General features: G+C 51.7%; 9 protein-coding genes across 9 annotated transcripts; 5 read left to right on the forward strand and 4 right to left on the reverse strand.

Annotated features, from left to right (window-relative positions):
* Positions 1-1,319: 1,319 nt before the first annotated feature.
* On the reverse strand, positions 1,320-4,052 carry areA (regulator of nitrogen metabolite repression areA-Aspergillus niger [putative sequencing error]; the record flags this gene model as incomplete). The annotated part of the gene is given in 2 exon segments (XM_059743625.1): positions 1,320-3,510; positions 3,604-4,052. Coding segments are annotated over 2 exon segments (2,640 nt in total).
* Positions 4,053-4,534: 482 nt separating this feature from the next.
* Positions 4,535-5,635, forward strand: An12g08970 (hypothetical protein; the record flags this gene model as incomplete). The annotated part of the gene is made up of 5 exons (XM_059743626.1): positions 4,535-4,617; positions 4,713-4,724; positions 5,129-5,211; positions 5,313-5,389; positions 5,594-5,635. The coding sequence occupies 5 exons, from the start codon at positions 4,535-4,537 to the stop codon at positions 5,633-5,635; spliced, it is 297 nt and encodes a 98-aa protein (XP_059604545.1).
* A 478-nt stretch (positions 5,636-6,113) lies between these two features.
* Positions 6,114-7,276, reverse strand: An12g08980 (hypothetical protein; the record flags this gene model as incomplete). Its single annotated transcript, XM_059743627.1, has 4 exons — positions 6,114-6,215; positions 6,408-6,461; positions 6,553-7,026; positions 7,067-7,276. 4 exons carry the CDS (start codon positions 7,274-7,276, stop codon positions 6,114-6,116), a joined length of 840 nt encoding a protein of 279 aa, XP_059604546.1.
* Positions 7,277-7,767: 491 nt separating this feature from the next.
* Positions 7,768-8,713, forward strand: An12g08990 (hypothetical protein; the record flags this gene model as incomplete). The annotated part of the gene is made up of 2 exons (XM_059743628.1): positions 7,768-8,149; positions 8,550-8,713. The coding sequence occupies 2 exons, from the start codon at positions 7,768-7,770 to the stop codon at positions 8,711-8,713; spliced, it is 546 nt and encodes a 181-aa protein (XP_059604547.1).
* An 807-nt stretch (positions 8,714-9,520) lies between these two features.
* Positions 9,521-11,866, reverse strand: An12g09000 (hypothetical protein; the record flags this gene model as incomplete). The annotated part of the gene is made up of 10 exons (XM_059743629.1): positions 9,521-9,765; positions 9,833-9,917; positions 10,256-10,385; positions 10,506-10,753; positions 10,837-10,977; positions 11,081-11,143; positions 11,227-11,340; positions 11,390-11,511; positions 11,563-11,619; positions 11,767-11,866. 10 exons carry the CDS (start codon positions 11,864-11,866, stop codon positions 9,521-9,523), a joined length of 1,305 nt encoding a protein of 434 aa, XP_059604548.1.
* A 160-nt stretch (positions 11,867-12,026) lies between these two features.
* On the forward strand, positions 12,027-13,289 carry An12g09010 (hypothetical protein; the record flags this gene model as incomplete). The annotated part of the gene is made up of 5 exons (XM_059743630.1): positions 12,027-12,236; positions 12,376-12,735; positions 12,819-12,837; positions 12,911-13,018; positions 13,066-13,289. 5 exons carry the CDS (start codon positions 12,027-12,029, stop codon positions 13,287-13,289), a joined length of 921 nt encoding a protein of 306 aa, XP_059604549.1.
* A 701-nt stretch (positions 13,290-13,990) lies between these two features.
* Positions 13,991-15,158, reverse strand: An12g09020 (uncharacterized protein; the record flags this gene model as incomplete). Its single annotated transcript, XM_059743631.1, has 3 exons — positions 13,991-14,640; positions 14,707-15,036; positions 15,092-15,158. The coding sequence occupies 3 exons, from the start codon at positions 15,156-15,158 to the stop codon at positions 13,991-13,993; spliced, it is 1,047 nt and encodes a 348-aa protein (XP_059604550.1).
* Positions 15,159-15,445: 287 nt separating this feature from the next.
* Positions 15,446-16,453, forward strand: An12g09030 (hypothetical protein; the record flags this gene model as incomplete). The annotated part of the gene is made up of 6 exons (XM_059743632.1): positions 15,446-15,529; positions 15,803-15,828; positions 15,898-15,929; positions 15,994-16,045; positions 16,181-16,208; positions 16,400-16,453. 6 exons carry the CDS (start codon positions 15,446-15,448, stop codon positions 16,451-16,453), a joined length of 276 nt encoding a protein of 91 aa, XP_059604551.1.
* Positions 16,454-16,789: 336 nt separating this feature from the next.
* An12g09040 (hypothetical protein) lies at positions 16,790-18,666 on the forward strand (the record flags this gene model as incomplete). The annotated part of the gene is made up of 8 exons (XM_059743633.1): positions 16,790-16,812; positions 16,962-17,040; positions 17,197-17,276; positions 17,358-17,420; positions 17,558-17,662; positions 17,944-18,042; positions 18,349-18,499; positions 18,595-18,666. The coding sequence occupies 8 exons, from the start codon at positions 16,790-16,792 to the stop codon at positions 18,664-18,666; spliced, it is 672 nt and encodes a 223-aa protein (XP_059604552.1).
* Positions 18,667-18,820: the final 154 nt, after the last annotated feature.

Here is an 18,820-nt window from a genome sequence, read left to right on the forward strand (position 1 = left end):
TGGCTTTGGCTTTGCCGACTTTGAGCTTGGGTTTCTGGTGGTGGAAGTTAGTTATGTTGGGTCTGGCGGTGGTGGTGGTGGGTATGGGATGGGTGGGGTACCTGGAAGTCCTTCTGCTTCTCCTTCTTCTTTTTGGAGCTGGAGCCCATGGTTGGGGGGTGTACTTTATGAGTATATGGGTATTAAGGGAGTATATGTTGTATATGGTGTGATTGTGGCGTGTATGGTGGTTGATGTTGTTGTATGAAAGCGATGGAATTTTTATATGGTCACGTGTGTCATGTGATGCAACTGATGTTATTGGTCAATGCGTTCTATACATGACAGTGAACTTGACAAGATAGTAGCAACCTGGATATTCTCGTATTAACAGTTAATGAAGTACTAGCGCAGTACTGAAACATAATCTACCGGTGCTGTCAACATCTACACCACATCCCTTACTCTGCACATTATCATGTGGTACACCTGATCCTCAACTTGCACCTTCTAGACCAGTAAACACCAACACAACACAACACAGTCTACATCACGTTATCCTCATTTTCTACATCATAAACACCATCCTAAACTATCCACAACATCACCACCATCCTAAACTATCCACACCATCACCAATGCATTCTATACTCCATCTTCGCCACATTGACACCAACCACCCCCCTACACCCAATATTCTGGACACCATTCCACCGTTGGGATTGGTCTCCATTTAATAGGGGTTGTGCAGGCGATACGGTTCTGGTTCGAGTAACTACATAATCGGAGGAATGAAAGAAGACATGTCGTTCAAATTGAACCCATCTTTAGACTACCTAACTATTCATAATCACAATCAATCACAATCACAATCACAATCAAGCGGAAAGCAAAGATAAAATCAGAAAAGATTAAATCACTCTAAACAAGGAGATGCGCACTTCTGCCCGGTCCGAGTTCTGAACAAACAAACATAACAAAATCACAAAATCATCACAAGTAGAAAAGCAAGCAGCAGCAACAGCAGCAACAGCAGAATGGACCGGACAGACGCGATTGTATCAAGCAAAAACACACAATAAAATCCTCCCGCTCGTCCATCCCCTTCATTAGACATGTACTAAGCATCCTAAGCATCCCCAAGAACCGAAATCGCATCACTCATTAGACCTGCCGCCAGCCAGCGCAGACCATTACCCTTGCATATTACCAACTCCTGCTCGTCTAGCGAGAACTCCTTGCTGCGCGGTCATGTCTATCGTGGAACATCAGAAACAAGAAAAGATTCATCCCGTGAAACTTGTCCGCAGAAAACTTTTACAGACTCATCTGCACAAAGTTTACAGACTCATAGTCAGCCATTCCCACTCTTGGCTGGCTCCTTGCCCGCCTGCAATGCTGTGGTTGGCCGGATTGGCTGCCGCCGGGGGCATTGCCGGCGCCAGAGGCACCACCTTGGACCGTCCTCCGCTCGCCGTGCTCGATTTGCTGGCTTCGTCGCCGCCTGCCTCCGCGTCCGTGGCCTTTTCCAGCCGACGCTGACGCTTCGGCGCCATCTGCACGGACGAGGTTCCCCGACTCTGTCCTGGAGAACTCGTCGTCGGGTTCGCCTTTGGAGGCGCCGCCGCGATGGGGACCACGCCTGCGGCTCTGCCCGACGAACTGCCACCCGGCACCGCGGGCGGCGACTCCGACGACGTCGCACCACTCTGCGCCCGGCTCGACGTCGGCGTGGTGACCGTCGTCTGCTGCACCGAGTTCTTGCGTGCCGACTTCTTCGACGCGCGCGAAGTGCCCACCGCCAGGCTGTTGGCGCTGCTGCGGTTGCGCTTCTTGATCACGTCCGTCTTGAGCGACAGTGGCCGCACCACCCCGTGCAGCTTCAGGAACAGCCCGCAGGCGTTACACAGCGGCTGGCCCTCAGATTACGCCGCACACGGGGTGGTCTGCGTGAAGCAGTTGGTACATGTGGTCGGGCCACTGCTCTGCTCACCGTTCTTCGAGCCACCCGGACTGGCCGGCCGAGATGGCACGGCACTGCTCAAGCCCGACTCTGGCGGTGTGTTGGGTGACGTGTGTGAAGTGTTGGCGTTCATGCTCTGCCGCAGCAGCTGTGCCGTATTAGGCGTCGACGTCGTACGCGCAATCTTCTGCCGCCGGGGATCTTGCTCGCGGTTGCGCACCTCGCTGACCGAGGCGGCCGATCCATGCGTGCGTCCCAGACTGCCGCTTTGAGCCCATTCGCTGGGGGTGTCCATCATGTCGGCGGACCCGATCGTCACATGCTTACGGTGCTGTGCGGTGAATCCTGGCAGCGAGTGGAAGGACCCAGGGAACTGAGCATCCCACTGCATGCCACCGTTCATATCCGCACCATCATCCAGATCGCCAGGCATCGTCAATCCCGCACGGTCGGAGAACTGGTTACCGTCGTCGTCCTCGTTATCCGAATCAGCGCCAAAGCTGAACATGGCCGCATGAGAAGCCCCGGTCGAGAAATCGTTGGGGTTGAGCACCTGGGTGGGATCAACGTGCTGGGGCTGAGGGATGGGATAGCCCGGCGAGTGCATCGACGACGAATGGTTGCCGGTGTGGTGCGACTGATCTTGGTTCTGGTTGAACATATATCGCGGTTGCAGCGAAGCAGACAGGTTCGACGTGCGGTGCGAGACGTAGTTGGGAACCCGGCGCTGCGTGCGCGCATCCACCGACGGCATATCGAAGAACATCGAATGCTCACCGTCATACGCGGGCTGCGGCGTCGAGGCTGTCGACTGGTATCCCGACTGCGGCGGGGAGAAGAAATCGGTCGAGTTGAGGGACGAGGCCACCGGCGTGTGCGCATACAGGTTGGCAAAGGGGTTGCCTGACGTCATGGGGGACTCAGTGGGAGAGAAAGTAAACTGGGTCTGGTAGGGACCGGCGGAAGTAAGGATCGGATCTTCACCCAGGCCGTAGGTATCCAGACCAAACGGCATGCCCGGCGAAGTGTGGTTGTGGTGGGACGAAGAATGGTTATTATGATGCAACGCAAAGGCCGACGACGCATCCAGGGCGTAGTCCGGCACACCGCCCGACAAGTCCGGATCCTGAGCCAACATGGCGTTCGACACGGGCGGCACCTGGGGCGACGCCTCGGCCGGGCGTTTCCGGGTGGGCACCTGGAGGTTGAAGAACTGGCGGTCGTCGATGCTCGTCTTGCGCACCCGACGGGGCACGTAGCCAAACTCACTGTTCTTTCGCTGGTCCTGGGGTGGGTGGGGGAACGATGCGGGCACGGGTGTGGACTCAGCCACCTGGTCCTTGCGGGACTTGATCGGGATGGCTGCCGACGTCGCCTCGCCTTTCGTGAGTTGAGGAGATGGGTGATCGGACGGAGATTCGAAGGGAACAATGAAATCGTCGAGGTTCATAGGATCAGAGGTCAGGTCGGTGGAGAGAGACGGATTTGCCGCGGTCGGCTCGCGATCAGTGAGACGTAGTTGAGCAATGCCACTGGGGCCGGAAACGCTGTTTCTAGCGGAGGCACTACTATTGACGCACGAGGTTCGATCAGCATTCCATCGAGCGACGGCAGGGGGTGAGGGAGAGGAACAGAGAGGGTTGACGAGGCACTCCACCTACCGAGATTGCTGAGCACGTTCCCGTTCCTTGCGTTTCAAGCTCATTGCCATCATCCGCCACGTCAGGTTCTCCATGCGCTCTTGGTTGGGTAACTGAGCCTTGGTCCTAGAATACAGCTTCCATATCTGGGTCGCTAAAGGGTCCTTTCGCTGCATCTCATCGGGCCCATCAAACCCGGCTCGAGGCGTACCGACCTTCCATTCCGGAAAAAGGGAATCGTGAAGCAGACTGTCGGGAGCATTCGAGGAATCGGCGGGGCTGATTGGGGAGCCAAAGGAGAAATCGTCGGAGAGTTGAGAGGAAGTCGGAGGGAAGTGGAGGGGGTTGTTGGAGGTGGTGGTGGAGGAGCGGCGGTCGGCGTCGGCGGAATCCTGGAGAGAAGCAAAGGCCGCGGGTTGCGTCGGTCGCACACCACCACTGCCTCCTCCCCCCAGGGTCAACCCGGACATGGTTGGTCTGATTGGAGGAAGCCCTCAAGGGGGCACACGAAATAGAAGGGCGGAGAAAAGAAAAAAGGTAACGGGCAGACAGAGAAAGAGTCGACCAACCCCCCAAAAGAGAATAAATTAATTGAGGTGAAAAAAAAAAGAAAAGAAATGCGATCAAAAAAAAGGGAAAAGATAAGGGAGGTGCAGGACCAGAGATAGGCAGGGAGGGAGGGGAAACTGGGGAAAGGCGAAGGAGGACGAACGACCAGAGAGTCGACGGCGAAAGATAAGCGGCGAGGGAGGGAAGAAGAGGAGGCCGGATTAAAGGGCGGAAAAGGAAGAGCGAAGGAAAGCGAAGAGAGAGAGAGAGAGAGTCCAGCACCAATTAAGGCCGCCGCGCTCGATTGGCCGGTGGTCGCAGCACGAGGAATTCCAGGCTACCCGCCGTAAACGACCAGATTCAGCCAAACCCTGGGCAATAATAATCTATCGGATATCTCCAAATGGATAGACGGACTGAGGGTCTGTCTGTCTGTGTTCTGTCTGTCTGTCTGTCTCGGAGGATCGCGGCGAGACAAGAGGGTGTGTATGTGGGAGGGGTTCGGTCCCCCAAAGTTTGGGGAGGGAAGAAGAAAAGAAAAGAAAAGAAAAATAGATAAATCCAAAAGAAACAATAAAAAGAATCGAAAATAAGTAAGTTGGCAGTAAGCGCAAAGTAGTGGTGGATGGTCGAAAGTCAAAACGAGGTGCAGTAGTAGCCAAGTAGTAGTGGTGGCAGCAGCAGCAGGACAACGGGAGCTAGGATCGGGAGCAGGTCAGTGGTGAGATCAACTAGTAGTAGGTAGCAAGTAGTAACAGCAGGAAATAATAATAATCATAAATCAGAATAATAATAATTATAATGATAATCCCTTCCCCCCTCCTCGCAAGATGCAAGTGGCTTGCATGCACTGCATTCCCCCCGGCTTTTCCTTTTCCTTTTCCTTCTTTTCTTTTTCTTTTCCCCTTCCGTTTCTGCGGCGGGATCCGTCCGAGGGAATTGGAAATAAAAATAATAATAATGATACAATAGAAATCATAATAATAAAAAAAAACAGAGGTGTGCGCATGTATTCAGGGTGCGTACCTTTTAGAATCCCTGGCCTTGCAGCTATTCCGTCCACGAGCAATCTCGCGGCGGGTAATTCTTTCTGCTTGAATACCTGATTTCTTTTCTTATTTTTCGTATGTTGGGTTTAATTCCCCCCTCTCATTCCCTTTTATGGAAACTCAATGGATCAGATGGTGTTCTGTTCCTTCTAGATGTGACGTCGGAAGGGGAACAGAAGAAGTGGGCGGAGGCGAATCCAAAGGAATGGGTAAGCGAGGACTGAGGATGAGGATGCAGGATGATGATGCTGATGGCTGACCGGCGAGGGGGGGCTAGACCCTCCCGATGCACATGACGCGCTGGAAGGCTGATTTGCTGAGGGTGTAAGGAAGAAATAAAAAAAAGAAAAAGGCAATGTAATATGCACTCAATAACGGTAAATCAAAAAGAAAAGTATAAAAAAAAAAAATAGATAAAATGGGACAGATTCCAGCCGGGGGGAGATAAGAAATAGACTGGGGAGGGGGCCCGAAGAAGAAATAAGAGGAGGAGAGGGAATAAGATGAGAGAGAGGGAGGGAGCGAGCGAGAGAGAGAGAGAGAGGAAGAGCCGTGGAGATGAATAATAATGCGATACCTAGTAGATGACGGAGCCGGAGAGTGGAAAGTGGACACCGGAAGTGGAGGAAAGGCTGCGAGTCTAATCCAGTCAAGGTCGGGCCTTAATTATTACAAGAAGGAGAGACAGTGTCAGTCCGTCCGTCAAGTCAAGTCAAGCACAGGAAAAAGAACAGGAACAAGAACAAGACTTTGCCCCTCTCTTTTTTCTTTTCCTGTGAAGAAGTGGGGCAGGAATTGAATTGGTGAGAGAATGAGAGAGAGATTGTCTGGAATCATGCGGTCTCTTACTGACTTCACTCACCTTCCTAGAAAGCTACTGCTTCTTTGAACCTCTTATAACCCAGCAATCAACCTTTCTTTCAGTCCAGTCATTCATTCGAGAAGCCAAATGCCGGTGGATGCTGTTGCCTCCATCCACGGGTGGGTTGGAGTTTCAGTGACCCAAGAACCAGTCACAATGCGCGAGGAACGTCCCTGCGCATCCACGCTGATTTGCCCGCCGGGATTCTGCCGGAATTTTTAGCTTCCCGCCGTAGCAGACTGGCGAATTTCGAGATGGGAAAAGGCAAATTCAAAAACAGATTCACGGCAACAACAACAATTCAATTCAAACTCGTGGCAGCAGTAACAAGTCTAAAGTAACAATGGTATACAGGATATATATACAATCCCCATTATGACCTCCAACCTCCTCCAACTCATTGCCCCTCCTTTTCCCCCCTGCTGTCCGCTGGGAATCATTGTTTCTCCTACTATACTAAAGTACTTACTAGCTGGGTCTCTGCAGCTTGGTCCAATACCCTTGTATTACCGTGACGGCGGGCGTGGCCAGTGGCGCGGGTCGGGATGGGTTTTTGGCGTTTCTCGAAGCACTAAAGCTGCAGTAGCGCCGTCCGTTTAGATTAACCCATTCATGCTTCTTTCTCTCATACTTACTCTCGAGACTGCTTTCTCCTCCCTGATCATCCGTCTCGGAATGATGGTGTGTTTGTTGGTCTACCTGTCTGGATGTCACGTCTTTTAACTGACACGCAGGACGGGTCGAGATCTTCACTACTACACAGGCGCAGGCTGTTTTTTGCTTCCCCCCCAAGACCCGAGACATACGCATCATGACTAGTAGACTGTCCATCCAGCAGAGAAATGCGACTAAAAAGATGGAGGCAGCAGACTGATCCGGATCCTGATTCGGAGCCAGGAATTGGCCTGAATTCCCCCACCAATCAGCGCCCGCCAAGCGACCGTAAGGGCCGACCGTCGCTGGCTTGTCGCAGTCATGCCCAGCCTATAGTAAAACAATCCGAGCCCTGAAAACTCCGGCATACTCCTCGTAGTAGGAGAGTCTGCTGCTGTTGCTCCTGCTGCTGAATCTGATGTATACGAAATGTCCCAGGTATTCGGGCCAGCGAGCTCCGCGACCCTCCTCGGGAATTAGGTTTCCTGTGCCACTCATTTACCCCCCCGTAGCCCTCTTCCCAACCATCGATTCCTCTCTGACCCATCGCATGCCAGTCTTTGGGCTCCATGCGATTCATTGATCAAATCAAGCACCACTCCAAGGACTGACAGGCCGGAATGGACTGGGATTAGGATCAGCCGATGCTTCGCTTGACCAAAAAGCTTACCCCCTATCGTCGGCCGAAATGCCATATAAAGCTGTTGTTATCGCTTGGGATCGTGGGATCTGAGCGCACGATAGTCGCTCCCCTAGTCACTACCTTAACCCTGACCTTGTTGGAATCAAATCTATTAAGCCTGGACTGTGCGCTTGCATGCATGATCCATCTTGGTCTGTCCCATCGGCCCGATGGTTTAATTGACCGTGTCCACTTGGACGCTCCTGCAGGACAGCATACCGTACACCCCTCTCTCTGGACCTCCCGACTGAGTAGCTGGCCCGCGACCGCTTCCACACTTAAGCAACGGGTCAGGGCCTGCTCCGCTCATCGGACCCGTTCTCCGGACGTAGGAGGAACAAGGACGACAGGCCAGCCACCACGAGCGAGCGAGCGAGCGCATCGTCCCGATGTCCTCGACGCTGACACTAGCGGCGGGGCGGGACCTGTCCACCATCGGGCTGTCCGCCTGGCCCGGACGACCCCCGAGCCCTCGAGTGATCCAGTCCTCCCTCCATCGCGTAGATGGGGACACTCATGGGCCACCATCAGGCACATGGCCGGCCACCGACCATGCCTCTTACACGAGACAGCCCAATTTAAGGTTGCTGTCCTCTTGCGGACACGGTGGACTTGAGCAGCCGTGTTGGCCAGCCCTCTGGAGGTTCCGGGGGCCAGCCAACGGCCAGCCCGCGGACAAAGCTTCGTCGGAACAGCTCTCCACCCTCATCTCGCAAAATGGAGAATTGGCCGCAGGCAGCAGAAGACAGTCGAGGGGGAAACCCGAAGCAGGTACGAGACTGACCCTCGTAAGTTGGCAACCCTCCTCGTCAGACTGCCTAGTCGTAGTCTACTACGGGATACTCACCGGAGCTGGCTTTCTTCCACCATACCCTATCTTACCCGATCCGCGTATGACCCGGTAATCCGCTGCGGTATTGACGGTTTGGTCAGATGCGTTTCAAGCGCGTAACAAGCATCGACTAAACCACCGCCTAGTAAGCATAGACAGTATGCCAGCAGGGCTAGCTACTGCTGCTAGCCTGCTACGAGTAATCCCTACAGCCTCATAGCTGCCTTTGTTCCACTCCCAGGTGCAGAGATATTAATCAGGGAGAAATCCACGATTCATCTTGATGCATGTGGATCCACCCATGGTTGCGGGGGCCCTTTGTCTCTCTGATTCAACCAGAGGATGAAGCTCTCCATCCCCTCCCCCAGTTGTGCCTGTCCGCTCGACATGCTTCCTCTGAGTTGGGCCAGATCACTCGTTGGCCAGAACTATCCGATCCTGCAGCTGCAGTGCATGATGATGCAGTAGTCGGTTCACAGCCTCGTCCTGGCGCGTCGTATTAACCGGCTTTAGCCCAGGGCCCTGGTCAACGGTAAGTATGACGGTAGTGCTCATCAGGCTCTTCTTCGGTATTCATCCCTATTTACTGCAACACTGGTGCGGGCGCTGCCCCGGCAAAAGCACGGTGCAAGAGGCGTTTCCCAGTACTATTGAAACCCCTGGCAGTGGCAAGTCATAATAAGCAGTTAATAATAACACGGCTGAAGATCCAAGCGTAGGAGATATTGCCAAGCCCGGACAAGGTTGTCCAGGGAAACCGTTAGCCATCATCGTTGGCCGGAAAAAGTGGGTGTCCTGCCTGCCGGATGGATCGTGTATTGAAAAAAAGGGCAAGCGAGCACAGGACAGTCGCTTGGCCACTGCATGCCTGCACAGGCAGTAGATAGTGACCACAGTAATCTGCCCCTTCTGTACGCGCCAGCATGAGTCGTTGATTGCTTCTGTACTGGTTCTCAAGCACGTTTCGGCCCCACGGGAGGAACAACCGCGAGGTCCACCGCACTAGTGCTCCATAATCACGGCCTCCCACGCTACCCACGATGTCCTGGAGATAACAGTCGCAGATAAGCAGATAAGCATGTAATGAGCCTTGGTCATCGCGGCCAATGGCCGTCCGTCAATCGGGTCAGTTCGAAGCGATGAAGTAACTCTTAGGATGCATGCCACGGTTGCCGCTCCCAGTCGCCTACCTTCAAAAGGATGACCGAGCTGGGGTCAGACCAACGAAAATATTTGGCCAACAAAAAGGACAAAGCTGAAGCAAGTAAAGGTCAGCCAGCATGTGAAAGGGGAATATCAAGCGCAGCCAGTCATTGGTTTGAGGGGGGTACTTTGGGGCCGTGGCAAAAGCAATAGAGTTCGACGGGAATAGACAGGAGCCTTGGGAGGAAGGCAAAGCGGGCGAGTGGCGCCGTGCACGGATCCGGCTGACTCACCCGCCCGACCTTAACTCCGTTGGTCGGAAAATGCCCATCGATCGACAGTATCTCCAGCCTGTCTACCTCATGGTCCACGGACACGTCCAATAAAGGCCGTTCCAAGCCATTCCCATATTCTGTAATCATCGTCAATAGTGTCAATAATTTGCATCTCTAACATTCCTGAGTCGACGCCACGCAAACCTTGGATGGAACGAGGTATGACTGCTCCCTTTTGGTCCGGATGCAGCGACCAACTTCCGGCGGGACGCTCGAACAGGAAACCGGTCTTATGAAGCACAGATGTGTGCCTGGGCTAACCAGCCCAAGTAAGTACGCCGTCGCTAAGAGTGTCTGGGATGGCCGTACTTCGTAGTTTCCCTCTGATGTGCGGCAAATCGAGCATCCGGCCCACCTCAGTCAAACCTGTTCTAGGGCACCGCAACAATATGATGATTAAATTGTTAGTTTCAAGGGGCGAGCGAGAGAACAAATTCCCTGGATAGCACCAGATGCATGGTCTCTTCGCATCATGCAATATCAAAATCAGGCAACGTCACCGACCGACTGCTACCTCGTGGTCGATAGTAAGGATGATCTGGGACGTCATCACTAGGCGGAACGTACCCGGAAGACATCCGGCCCATATTCCGTGTTAACTATTGGGGTAGTCTTCACCCCATACTCCAGCCTCGGCACTTTCGCAGTTTCGTCTCCTAGCCTGTCCCCAATCTGTGGAAGGTTCAGTAAGTCCTTCCTTTTTTGTCCAGAAGTGGATCGAAGCATCATGCGCCACTGTCAGGCAGCGTCAATCGGAAGACAGATAATAGTCATCAGGAATGCATCAGAGATGTCAATCATGAGCATAAAAGATTACATCTGATCAAAGTCGATAGCGAAAGCATCCATCTTCCGGCATATTCCTCCCACCCCCCACGCTAGGATCGGTTCGATTTTCTCGCGGCTGGCGCGGGCGTGCCGGAAATTCAGGCAATGCAATACAGCCTGAACCCCTGCAGATAGTTTTTCCCGCATCAAGAGTGCAGGAACTGTGGAGATAAGACGTGCCAGCATGTCCATGGGAGGGTTGTTGTATGCCGAGAGGGTTTGCCTGATGAAGCCCGACTGGTATGGTCGAAAGAAACCTGTGAGTAGATCAGATGCGACCGTCAAAGGAGGGTCGGCTAGCAATGCAAGAAGGCAATGACTGCGTTATCGACGAGTGTCTGCATGTTCCAGTAGCATGTCCCTAGTTGCGAGTAAGTGTGTACATATACAAGAGATGCTAGCATGAACCGATGGGTCGGGACGGGGAGGGCGTGGAGATAGTTTGGGGGAAGAATGGGGCACTAGAGTCAGCGTTAAAACTGGAGTTTTATCCACAGTACACACACGGCTTCTCTCATATATCGATGGTTTGAGTGAAACGTGAGAAAATAAAAGACCTCAAACATGAGCCTCGTCTGCTGGGTACGACGAAAAGGGGGACGAAAATGCCAAAGGAATAAGAAGGAACTGAAAGGCCAGCAGTCACTGTCTGTGTCGACCACTTCGACTGCCAGTGTTTATATATGGTCCACACAGCTCCAGGGAAAGACCTTCAGCGCCCAAAGGGGTTGACTGGCTTCTACTAACCGCATACAGCCCCCCACAGGAGCACGATAAGGCATCACAGGTGAATGGCGGTCAACTAGGCCCTCACTTTCCAGTCCCTGTCGCTGGGTGAAGAGATCAGAAGTCCCAACCCAATGGGAGCAGCACCGGATTTTGTACTGGACGAGCGCCCTCGGTCAAAACAGGGGCTCTCGCCGACCATCGGCCAGGAGTCGCGATAATCATATTGATAACTATGCATATTGTCGCCATCGAGACGCCCGGACAGCCTGGAGATAAGGCCAGAAGAGCACAGACACGTCACGTCGCGGATTCTGAACCTGGTACCCTGAGCCTGCAATCATCATCAAAGGGGCAATCAGATTGCAGCATGACAGCTGTTATCGACCCAGCTAATGCTTGCTATCAGTGCCGTCGATGATATTAATAAAGTGAGGCTGTTGCTCTCCGCATTATCGGACCCCAGACCGAACGATCGGTGGCGCGCACACGCTCATACCCACACACCCACACACAACACATACCAGTCACTTCTGAAAGATCAGTGATTGAAGAGGTAAGACTCAAGTCCCGCAGAAGGTACAAAGCAAAAGTGTGAGCAGTGGCACAGTATTCCTCCAGCATGGCTCCGCTCCGGATACTGTGTAGTACTCGCATCGAATTCGATCCCCGACCGAGCTTATCAAAGGATCGTTATCACCTCGGAGCAAATATACTTTCTCCTGGTCTGCTCCGGTTTCAACCCGCCAGGCAAATCCGACAGGGTGATAAGCAATACTGCAGAATGCCCCTATTATTGGCAGATCCGTCTGTGAAGGTGTTTATCAGTCAACTAAGCCCCATGATCCGTTTGGTCCGGGGTTGTCGTTCGGATAAACCGTGGACGGCAAGCAATTGCTTAGGTATCCTGTCTGTTCTTCTGATCGCCGTTGCAGCTAGCAAGGGTCGGGGAATCTTCCAATCACATTGTCAGTGTTACGGTGTTATCGACAAGGTGCGGGAAAAGCAAAAAATAAAAAAGCAATCTGGCTGTGACGTATCTTCACGGTAGTTCAGCAGGATAGCAAGACAGTATGTAGTTCAGAGTTGGTGCTGCAATGATGAGGAGATGGTATGTAGTGAATCGCAGGCAGGAGTTGAGAGTTGACTCTCTAGTAACTCTCTTCTACAAAAGGGCTCTCGTGACCACCCCGTGCCTGCCTAATCGGGGTGCGTCCAGATCGCGTCACCCCGATGATGTCATTTCTGGCCTGGCTGGCGTCTTGAAGGAATTGTTCTTGATGGCAATGAGAAGACATACTTCACGTAGAAGTTGTGGTACTGGGATTGTTGGTGTCAGTCGCACAAATCAATGTTGTGGCTACTGCGCGTCGACAAATGGGTCCAGCTACAAATCCAATCCAGGCGGGGGGTTATATCACAAACATGTGACGGAGACTGGCTGCAGTGTGCACTGCGGACCTCCTGATCCGCTTGTTCTTGTATCATGGTCGGTGAGGAACAAGTCTTCCCACTATAGTTTCTTGTATAAAAAAAAAGAATTTCAGCGATGGAAGAGGACTGGCTGCAGAATTAGGCGGATGCAATGATTGCATGTGAGAAGGTGATGTGTGGAGCAATTGTACAATAAGATGATCGTGCAGAACGATATAACGAGTTGATCCTCAGGCGCAGCAATGAGTCCTGTTGCTTGTACTGAAGATTCCGTTCTTGCTTTCGCTCTGATTTCTTCTAGCTACTACTGGTTAGTCCTACATTTCTCTAACGGTGTGACTGGTGTGACTGAACAATGACCTTGATCATCTGAGTGCAACTACTCCTAGAAGGCCAAGGCACTGAAATAACGGCTACTCAAACGGCATGGCCTGTTGCCATTGTCATGGGAAGCCCTAGGAAGAGGGTTATCATTTACTATATGCGTCATGGCCAAAGATATCTTGCTTTACGCACGGAATGGGTAAAGGAACCCAAAAGGCTGTATGGGATCCACGGTGAACTAAGAGGCAGTTATGTGCCGGTTTTCTATTCCATAATGAAGGGGTACTAGAGGTAGAGGGTGGCTCATAGTGGAGTCTATGTCAATAAGAAAGCAACAAGCAAAAGCATAAACATGGCCACTTGACTTCCATCCCTTTGTCTGCCCTTGTTGATCGACTCGTCGACGACGGATGTGATGTGACCAGGTGCATGGCAAGGGGACGAAAGCAAAGCAAACGAAATCATAAGAGTCGGGCCGGTCCAGACTAGTCTTCGATCCAGGCTGCATGACAGCGCCAGGATCAGCATATGAGACAGGACCAGGCCGGTAACGCCACTCAAAACCAATGATCAGACACCTGTCCCGCTGGTGGCCGAATGCGTAGCTCATGAACCCCACCGTGGATATCCAAAGCTAATATGAACAGTAGGTGAAAAAGCAAAATGGCGAATAATAAAACCGGAAGAGCAACGAAAGAGTCTAAAAAGAACTTGCTCCCTGAGCCGCGCATGTAGATAGATGACGCCTCAATCAAGAGGGATGGGGTCTCATGAAAGAAACGAAGAGTAAAATACCGCCCAAGATCCTCTGCGCCCGCTAATGACCAGCCGGTAAAAGTAAAGGTGCATGCATGGGATGGAATGATATGGGAAAGAAGTGAGAAAAAGAAAAGGATGCAATACGTCGCACGGGGTATTTAATAGCGAATCCGATGATGCTTTTTGTTTTCCTTCTGAAGCGCTTGTCATCTCCGCTCTTCGTCGAGCTCATTATTGCGGGGATTGGCCTGGACCGGGGTGGCCCATCGGTGGCGGGCTGCCAAAGCCTGCTTGCTGGGCTGGGTCGTTCGTGTACATCGGGTACTGGACCACACTCATGGGGGACATGCTGTTCACATCCTGCCAGGTGTTGAAACCCATAGCGGCCGGCTGGCCTGGGTATGAGACAGACACCGCCTGTAGATCCGCTGCAGGAGGACTCTGGGGGTTGATCGGAGTTCCGGGGAAAGACTGGGCCGGGCTGGTCATTCTTCTTTTAAGATCTGTAGGCGATGGCTGCACGAATTGACCTTGGTTCGGATACGGGATTGCCATGTCTGCGGGTTGTGCCGAAAATGTCATCGCGCGTTGGGGGGGCACTTGCCAGACCGTCCCATCAGGCTGCATGGCATACGTGGGTGTTTGTGCCAGACCTTGCGACTGCGACGGGACTGTGGGCGTTCCTGGCAGGGGCGAAGTGGTTGGCATCGGTGCCATGGGATTGGGTGTCGCACCCCAAACGTTCGAAGACATATTCATCATTGCTTTCCCCGCGGGCATAGCTGCTAACATTTGAGGGTCTGTGATGGTCGTATACTCGTCCCACGGAACCCCGGGGTCCATAGAAGGAGGCGCTACAAAGTCCGCACCGACGCTGCGATCTGTTTCAGGCAATGGTCAACACACTTCATGATTCAACATTCCTCCTGCTCGTTAGAGCCACAAACCTGGAGTAAATGGTGCCATCGGGTTACTCGGAAAGGTCGCAGTATTGAAGGCTCCCACATCCGGATTCGAACCCAACGGCATGGGTTGGTAAGTAAAGAAAGGCTCCGCTTGCTCTACCCCAGTCACATTCGGTGGCGACGAAGAAGCGGTCGACGGGTCCGTCGAAGCGGTTTCTAGACGAGAACTGGGACGTGACTTCTTCTCAATCGGGGGCTGCTGGTCGACAGGGAAGAACTGGCATTCCTTTCGGAGGCGGATACAATTCTCGCATCGTCCTTGAGCATCGTCTGGCGCAACAAGACATCGGATCTTTCGCCGCCGACAGTGTACTGTCGCATAAGAAATGAGTATTCCAACGGAGACCACCGAGAACCGAGAGCTTACCACATGCGACAGAGGTGCGATGATATCCAAGCTTGTTGCGCTTCTTATCCGCAGTGGAAGATTCCATGACTGTGCCTTCTGATCTTGTTATCGGAGTGATATCCTCGACAACCGCGGGCATAGCCCTATATAAGATGTGATGAGAAAACGAAGACTGTATGCCCAGAGCACATTAATCACACAGAGAAAGAGGATGGGCAAGTTGATCTTCTCGAACCGCCCAAGTGCGCAGCGTATTCCGAATAAAGTTGTGGGATCGAGATGATGCAATGTGCCGCGCTAGACTGTGAAAAGTGCCGAATTAATAAGGAAAAAAAATACGTCACTGAGTCAGAAGCGCAAATAATTATAGCGATGACTGTTGGGGGTATGTCGGTATTAGGTATTCTTCGTTCCAACGGTGCGCCTCCGCAATCGTTCCTTAGCGGGCAGGGTACTGTGAGTAGCCACCACGTAGAGACTCGGATCGTATCGATGGATTTGGGCAGACCGAGTCGCAAGCACCGGTAAATGGTTGAATGGAAATTATTTGGCTCGTCGCGTCGTTGCTAATCGTGGAGCGGGGCTTCAGGAGGGAGTAGCAATGCCCGAGGATATCGCAGGGTTTAATTTCTCAATACAGGATAAATTGTTGATAGAGGGAAATGGTAACCCGGCCTGCAATTTAAGGGAAATTAATCGTTTAGTAGGGAACCAGCAACCTGAATGCAGGAAATAAGAAAAGCAAGAAAGCGAAAGTAAGCGGGGAAACGTCGGATAGATAGGTGAATGCGAAGAAGACTGAACTGGACGTTGGACGATTAAAGGAAAGGCAAGAAGCGAGAAAAGGAAGGTGAAGGTTGGTGGAAGAGGGACGATAGTCAAATTGAGTGGAAGGACGGTGGTAATAGTAGTGGTGGTAGTAAGTAGTGGTGGTGGTGGTCAAGTCGCAAAGGAAGCCAGTAGTAGTACTTGGTAAGAGGAAAGGAAATACCGAGGACCTACTTCCGTCGTAGTGGGTGCCCACTGCAGTAGTGGTATCGTTGCTCGGGATCTAGGATCTCGGGACTTTGTGCGCGGTGGGATTTAGATTTTAAACCCGGAGCGAAGTAATATTATTCTTGGGCTCCCTTTGGGAGTAAGTATGATGTATGAATTGTCTGTACAGCCAAGCTGGAATATTTTTTTTTTTTTTTCTTTTTAGGGGACCGTGAAGGAACTGCAAAGAAAGGGGCTGTGGAAGCCAAATTAGGTGGAGGGTAAAAGTAGTAGAGAGAAAAAAGTAAAATAGGAAATAGGGAAAAAATAAAAATAAAAAATCAAACACAGTGTGAGATGGAGAGGGAGGGAAAAGAAAACAAGAAAGTTAAGGATAAACGGTAAATTAAATGGGTAAAAGAAAAAATATGTGTGTGCAAAAGAGAGAGGGAGAAGGAGACAGAGGGAGGAATAAAATAAAAATAAAAAGGCTACTGGAACGATTCAAGCACAATGGTGTTGAAATTCCATGGGGGTTATACCATGGGGGGGAGAGACTAAGGAAGGAAAAGGAAGGCAGAGAGTAAGTCGCAAAGTGGATAATGGAGAATTAGCAGAAAGGAGTAAAGGGACAGAGACAAGAGCGAGAGAGAGAGAGAGAGAAAGAAAGAGCAGGAACAGGAACAGGGACAGGCACAGGAACCAGACAAGGCCCAGTGTCAGAGTCAGTAGTTAAACTGTATGGGGAAGAGGTATGAGACAAAGTGCTGATGATGCCGGCGATGACGAAGAGCCAGATCAAGCAATCTAATATGCGTGGATTATTCGGAACCATTATTACCAAATCTTTCCTTAAAGGAAGGAAGAATTGGTGTCTCCTCCCCCCCATCCCCCAGTATTAAGGTACTGTCAGTGCTGAAGAATCAGGTCGGAGAACTAGCTCGCCTCAGGTGGGCAAGCCTTTACTAACCCAAGCTGAAACGCCAGCCTGGGTATGGAGACCTTTTTTTTTAATTCTATTTTTTTTAATTATTTTTTGTACCCTCTTATTTCCCCCCCTCCTCTGGTTTACTATTAATATGCCCGAGGATGATACCATAGCGAAGAGAAGGCTGTACCTTAGGTAACTAAGTAGTAGTAGTTAGTAGACTTTGCGTCGGACTGCCCGACTGGCCGACCTCACCACTAGTCCGTCTATTTACTTCAGCTACTCGTTGGTAACTTCGAGGTACCTGCCTAACTGAATACTGATTTGCCTGATGTGAGATTCCTCCATAATACTAATGGTTGGGAGTTGGTTGGGAAGCAGTCCCAGACAGCAGCAGCCCAGACAGCCTGAAAGTCTTCAGGCGCAGGGACAAGATGGATTACTGTCCAATTGAAACATCTCATCAAACCTACCAAGGCAGGCAGAGATTGACGAGTGTCTTAAAAGGGTGATGGCGGCATTCGAGAATATTAGCAGGGATCATTACCGTCACATGGAATGTGGCTGTGTGGGATCTTAAGGTTGTCGAGTCGAGTCGGGGCGAGCCAGGAGAGGAAAAGAGGGAAGGAGACCAGAGACCATGGGAAAGGCTGGGCTGGGCTGCATCTAGTTCCTGGCATCAGAAAGTGGGATTGGTGATCTTATGACTGAACTGATGGAGGTACAAATTGCAGCCTTTTTTCCCCCCCAAGGACCAGGACAAATGGCTGGTACCTTTGCAAGGGAAACGAACGAAGTACCTTGGGTTTGGAGGTTGTCAAGAAGCCGACGACAGAAAATACGCCAATCATTATCATACCATCCGGAGCATGCGTGTGCATCGTGCATGGGGACCTACCTAGTAGTAGTTACTTACTCCATTACTTTTGCCTCTTAGATAGGTGTCGGTCGGTCGGTGCGGGCAAAGGAAAAAGATACCCCTGATCCCTCGCACCGCCCCGGCTGGTTCCTCCCAACTTCACCCACCGTCTTCGTCCGTGGTCCCAGAGGTCTGTGACAGACGCCTGTAACCAGACCACGTCCAAGTCAAGGCTAGTCTAGTCTAGGCTACTTCACTTCAACTTCACTTCTATTAGTAGTCTAGTAGTAGTGGGGGGTGGGGTTTCCATGGAGGTATGCGTTCTTCCCTCCCCCATTGGGCTTAGTATAGAGGGGGGGGGAGTAAGTGAGAGAGGATGGGGGGATGGGAAAGACACACGCTGATAGCTGAGACCTGTCAATCATTTGAAGAACTGGGGAATCTGGATCCCGGCTCTCATCCACTGAGAATCTGAAGAGCGTGGTTTTAAATTTAACTCCTCGTTGGGGCCAGGGTGACGGCCGCGATCGATTGGGCGGCCGCATGGGTCTGGCCGGAGACTGCAGCCAACCAGCAGCGCCCCAGCGCGAGGGACTTTCCCCTCCGGGCGAAGACGAAGGAATTCGTCCGGTCGCAAGATCACCCGAAAGGGACTAGTGGCGAGGTGAAACAGAGACTCGAAGTTTGCTGAGCTTCGAGAAGCCCTGGAGTCGTCATCCTCTCCAAGTGGACACGCTGTTGATTGGTGAGCCGCCGCAGGGCATGGGGCAGGGGCCTAATCATCGTCATCCTGACTTGCACATTCCAGCAATCCCACTGGTGTTTCCATAGATGAGTTAATGAGGATGAACATGGGGCTTCATTTAAAAAAAATTTTTTTTGTTTCTCTTCTTTTCCTTTTTTTTTTTTTTTCTATATTTTATTTTATTCTGTTTTATAGAAAAAAAGAAAATTAGTTTTTTTCTTCACTCTCTCTCTCTTTTAC

Source organism: Aspergillus niger (genome assembly GCF_000002855.4).
Source record: "Aspergillus niger supercontig An12".
In the NCBI taxonomy this organism is placed as follows: Eukaryota; Fungi; Ascomycota; class Eurotiomycetes; order Eurotiales; family Aspergillaceae; genus Aspergillus; species Aspergillus niger.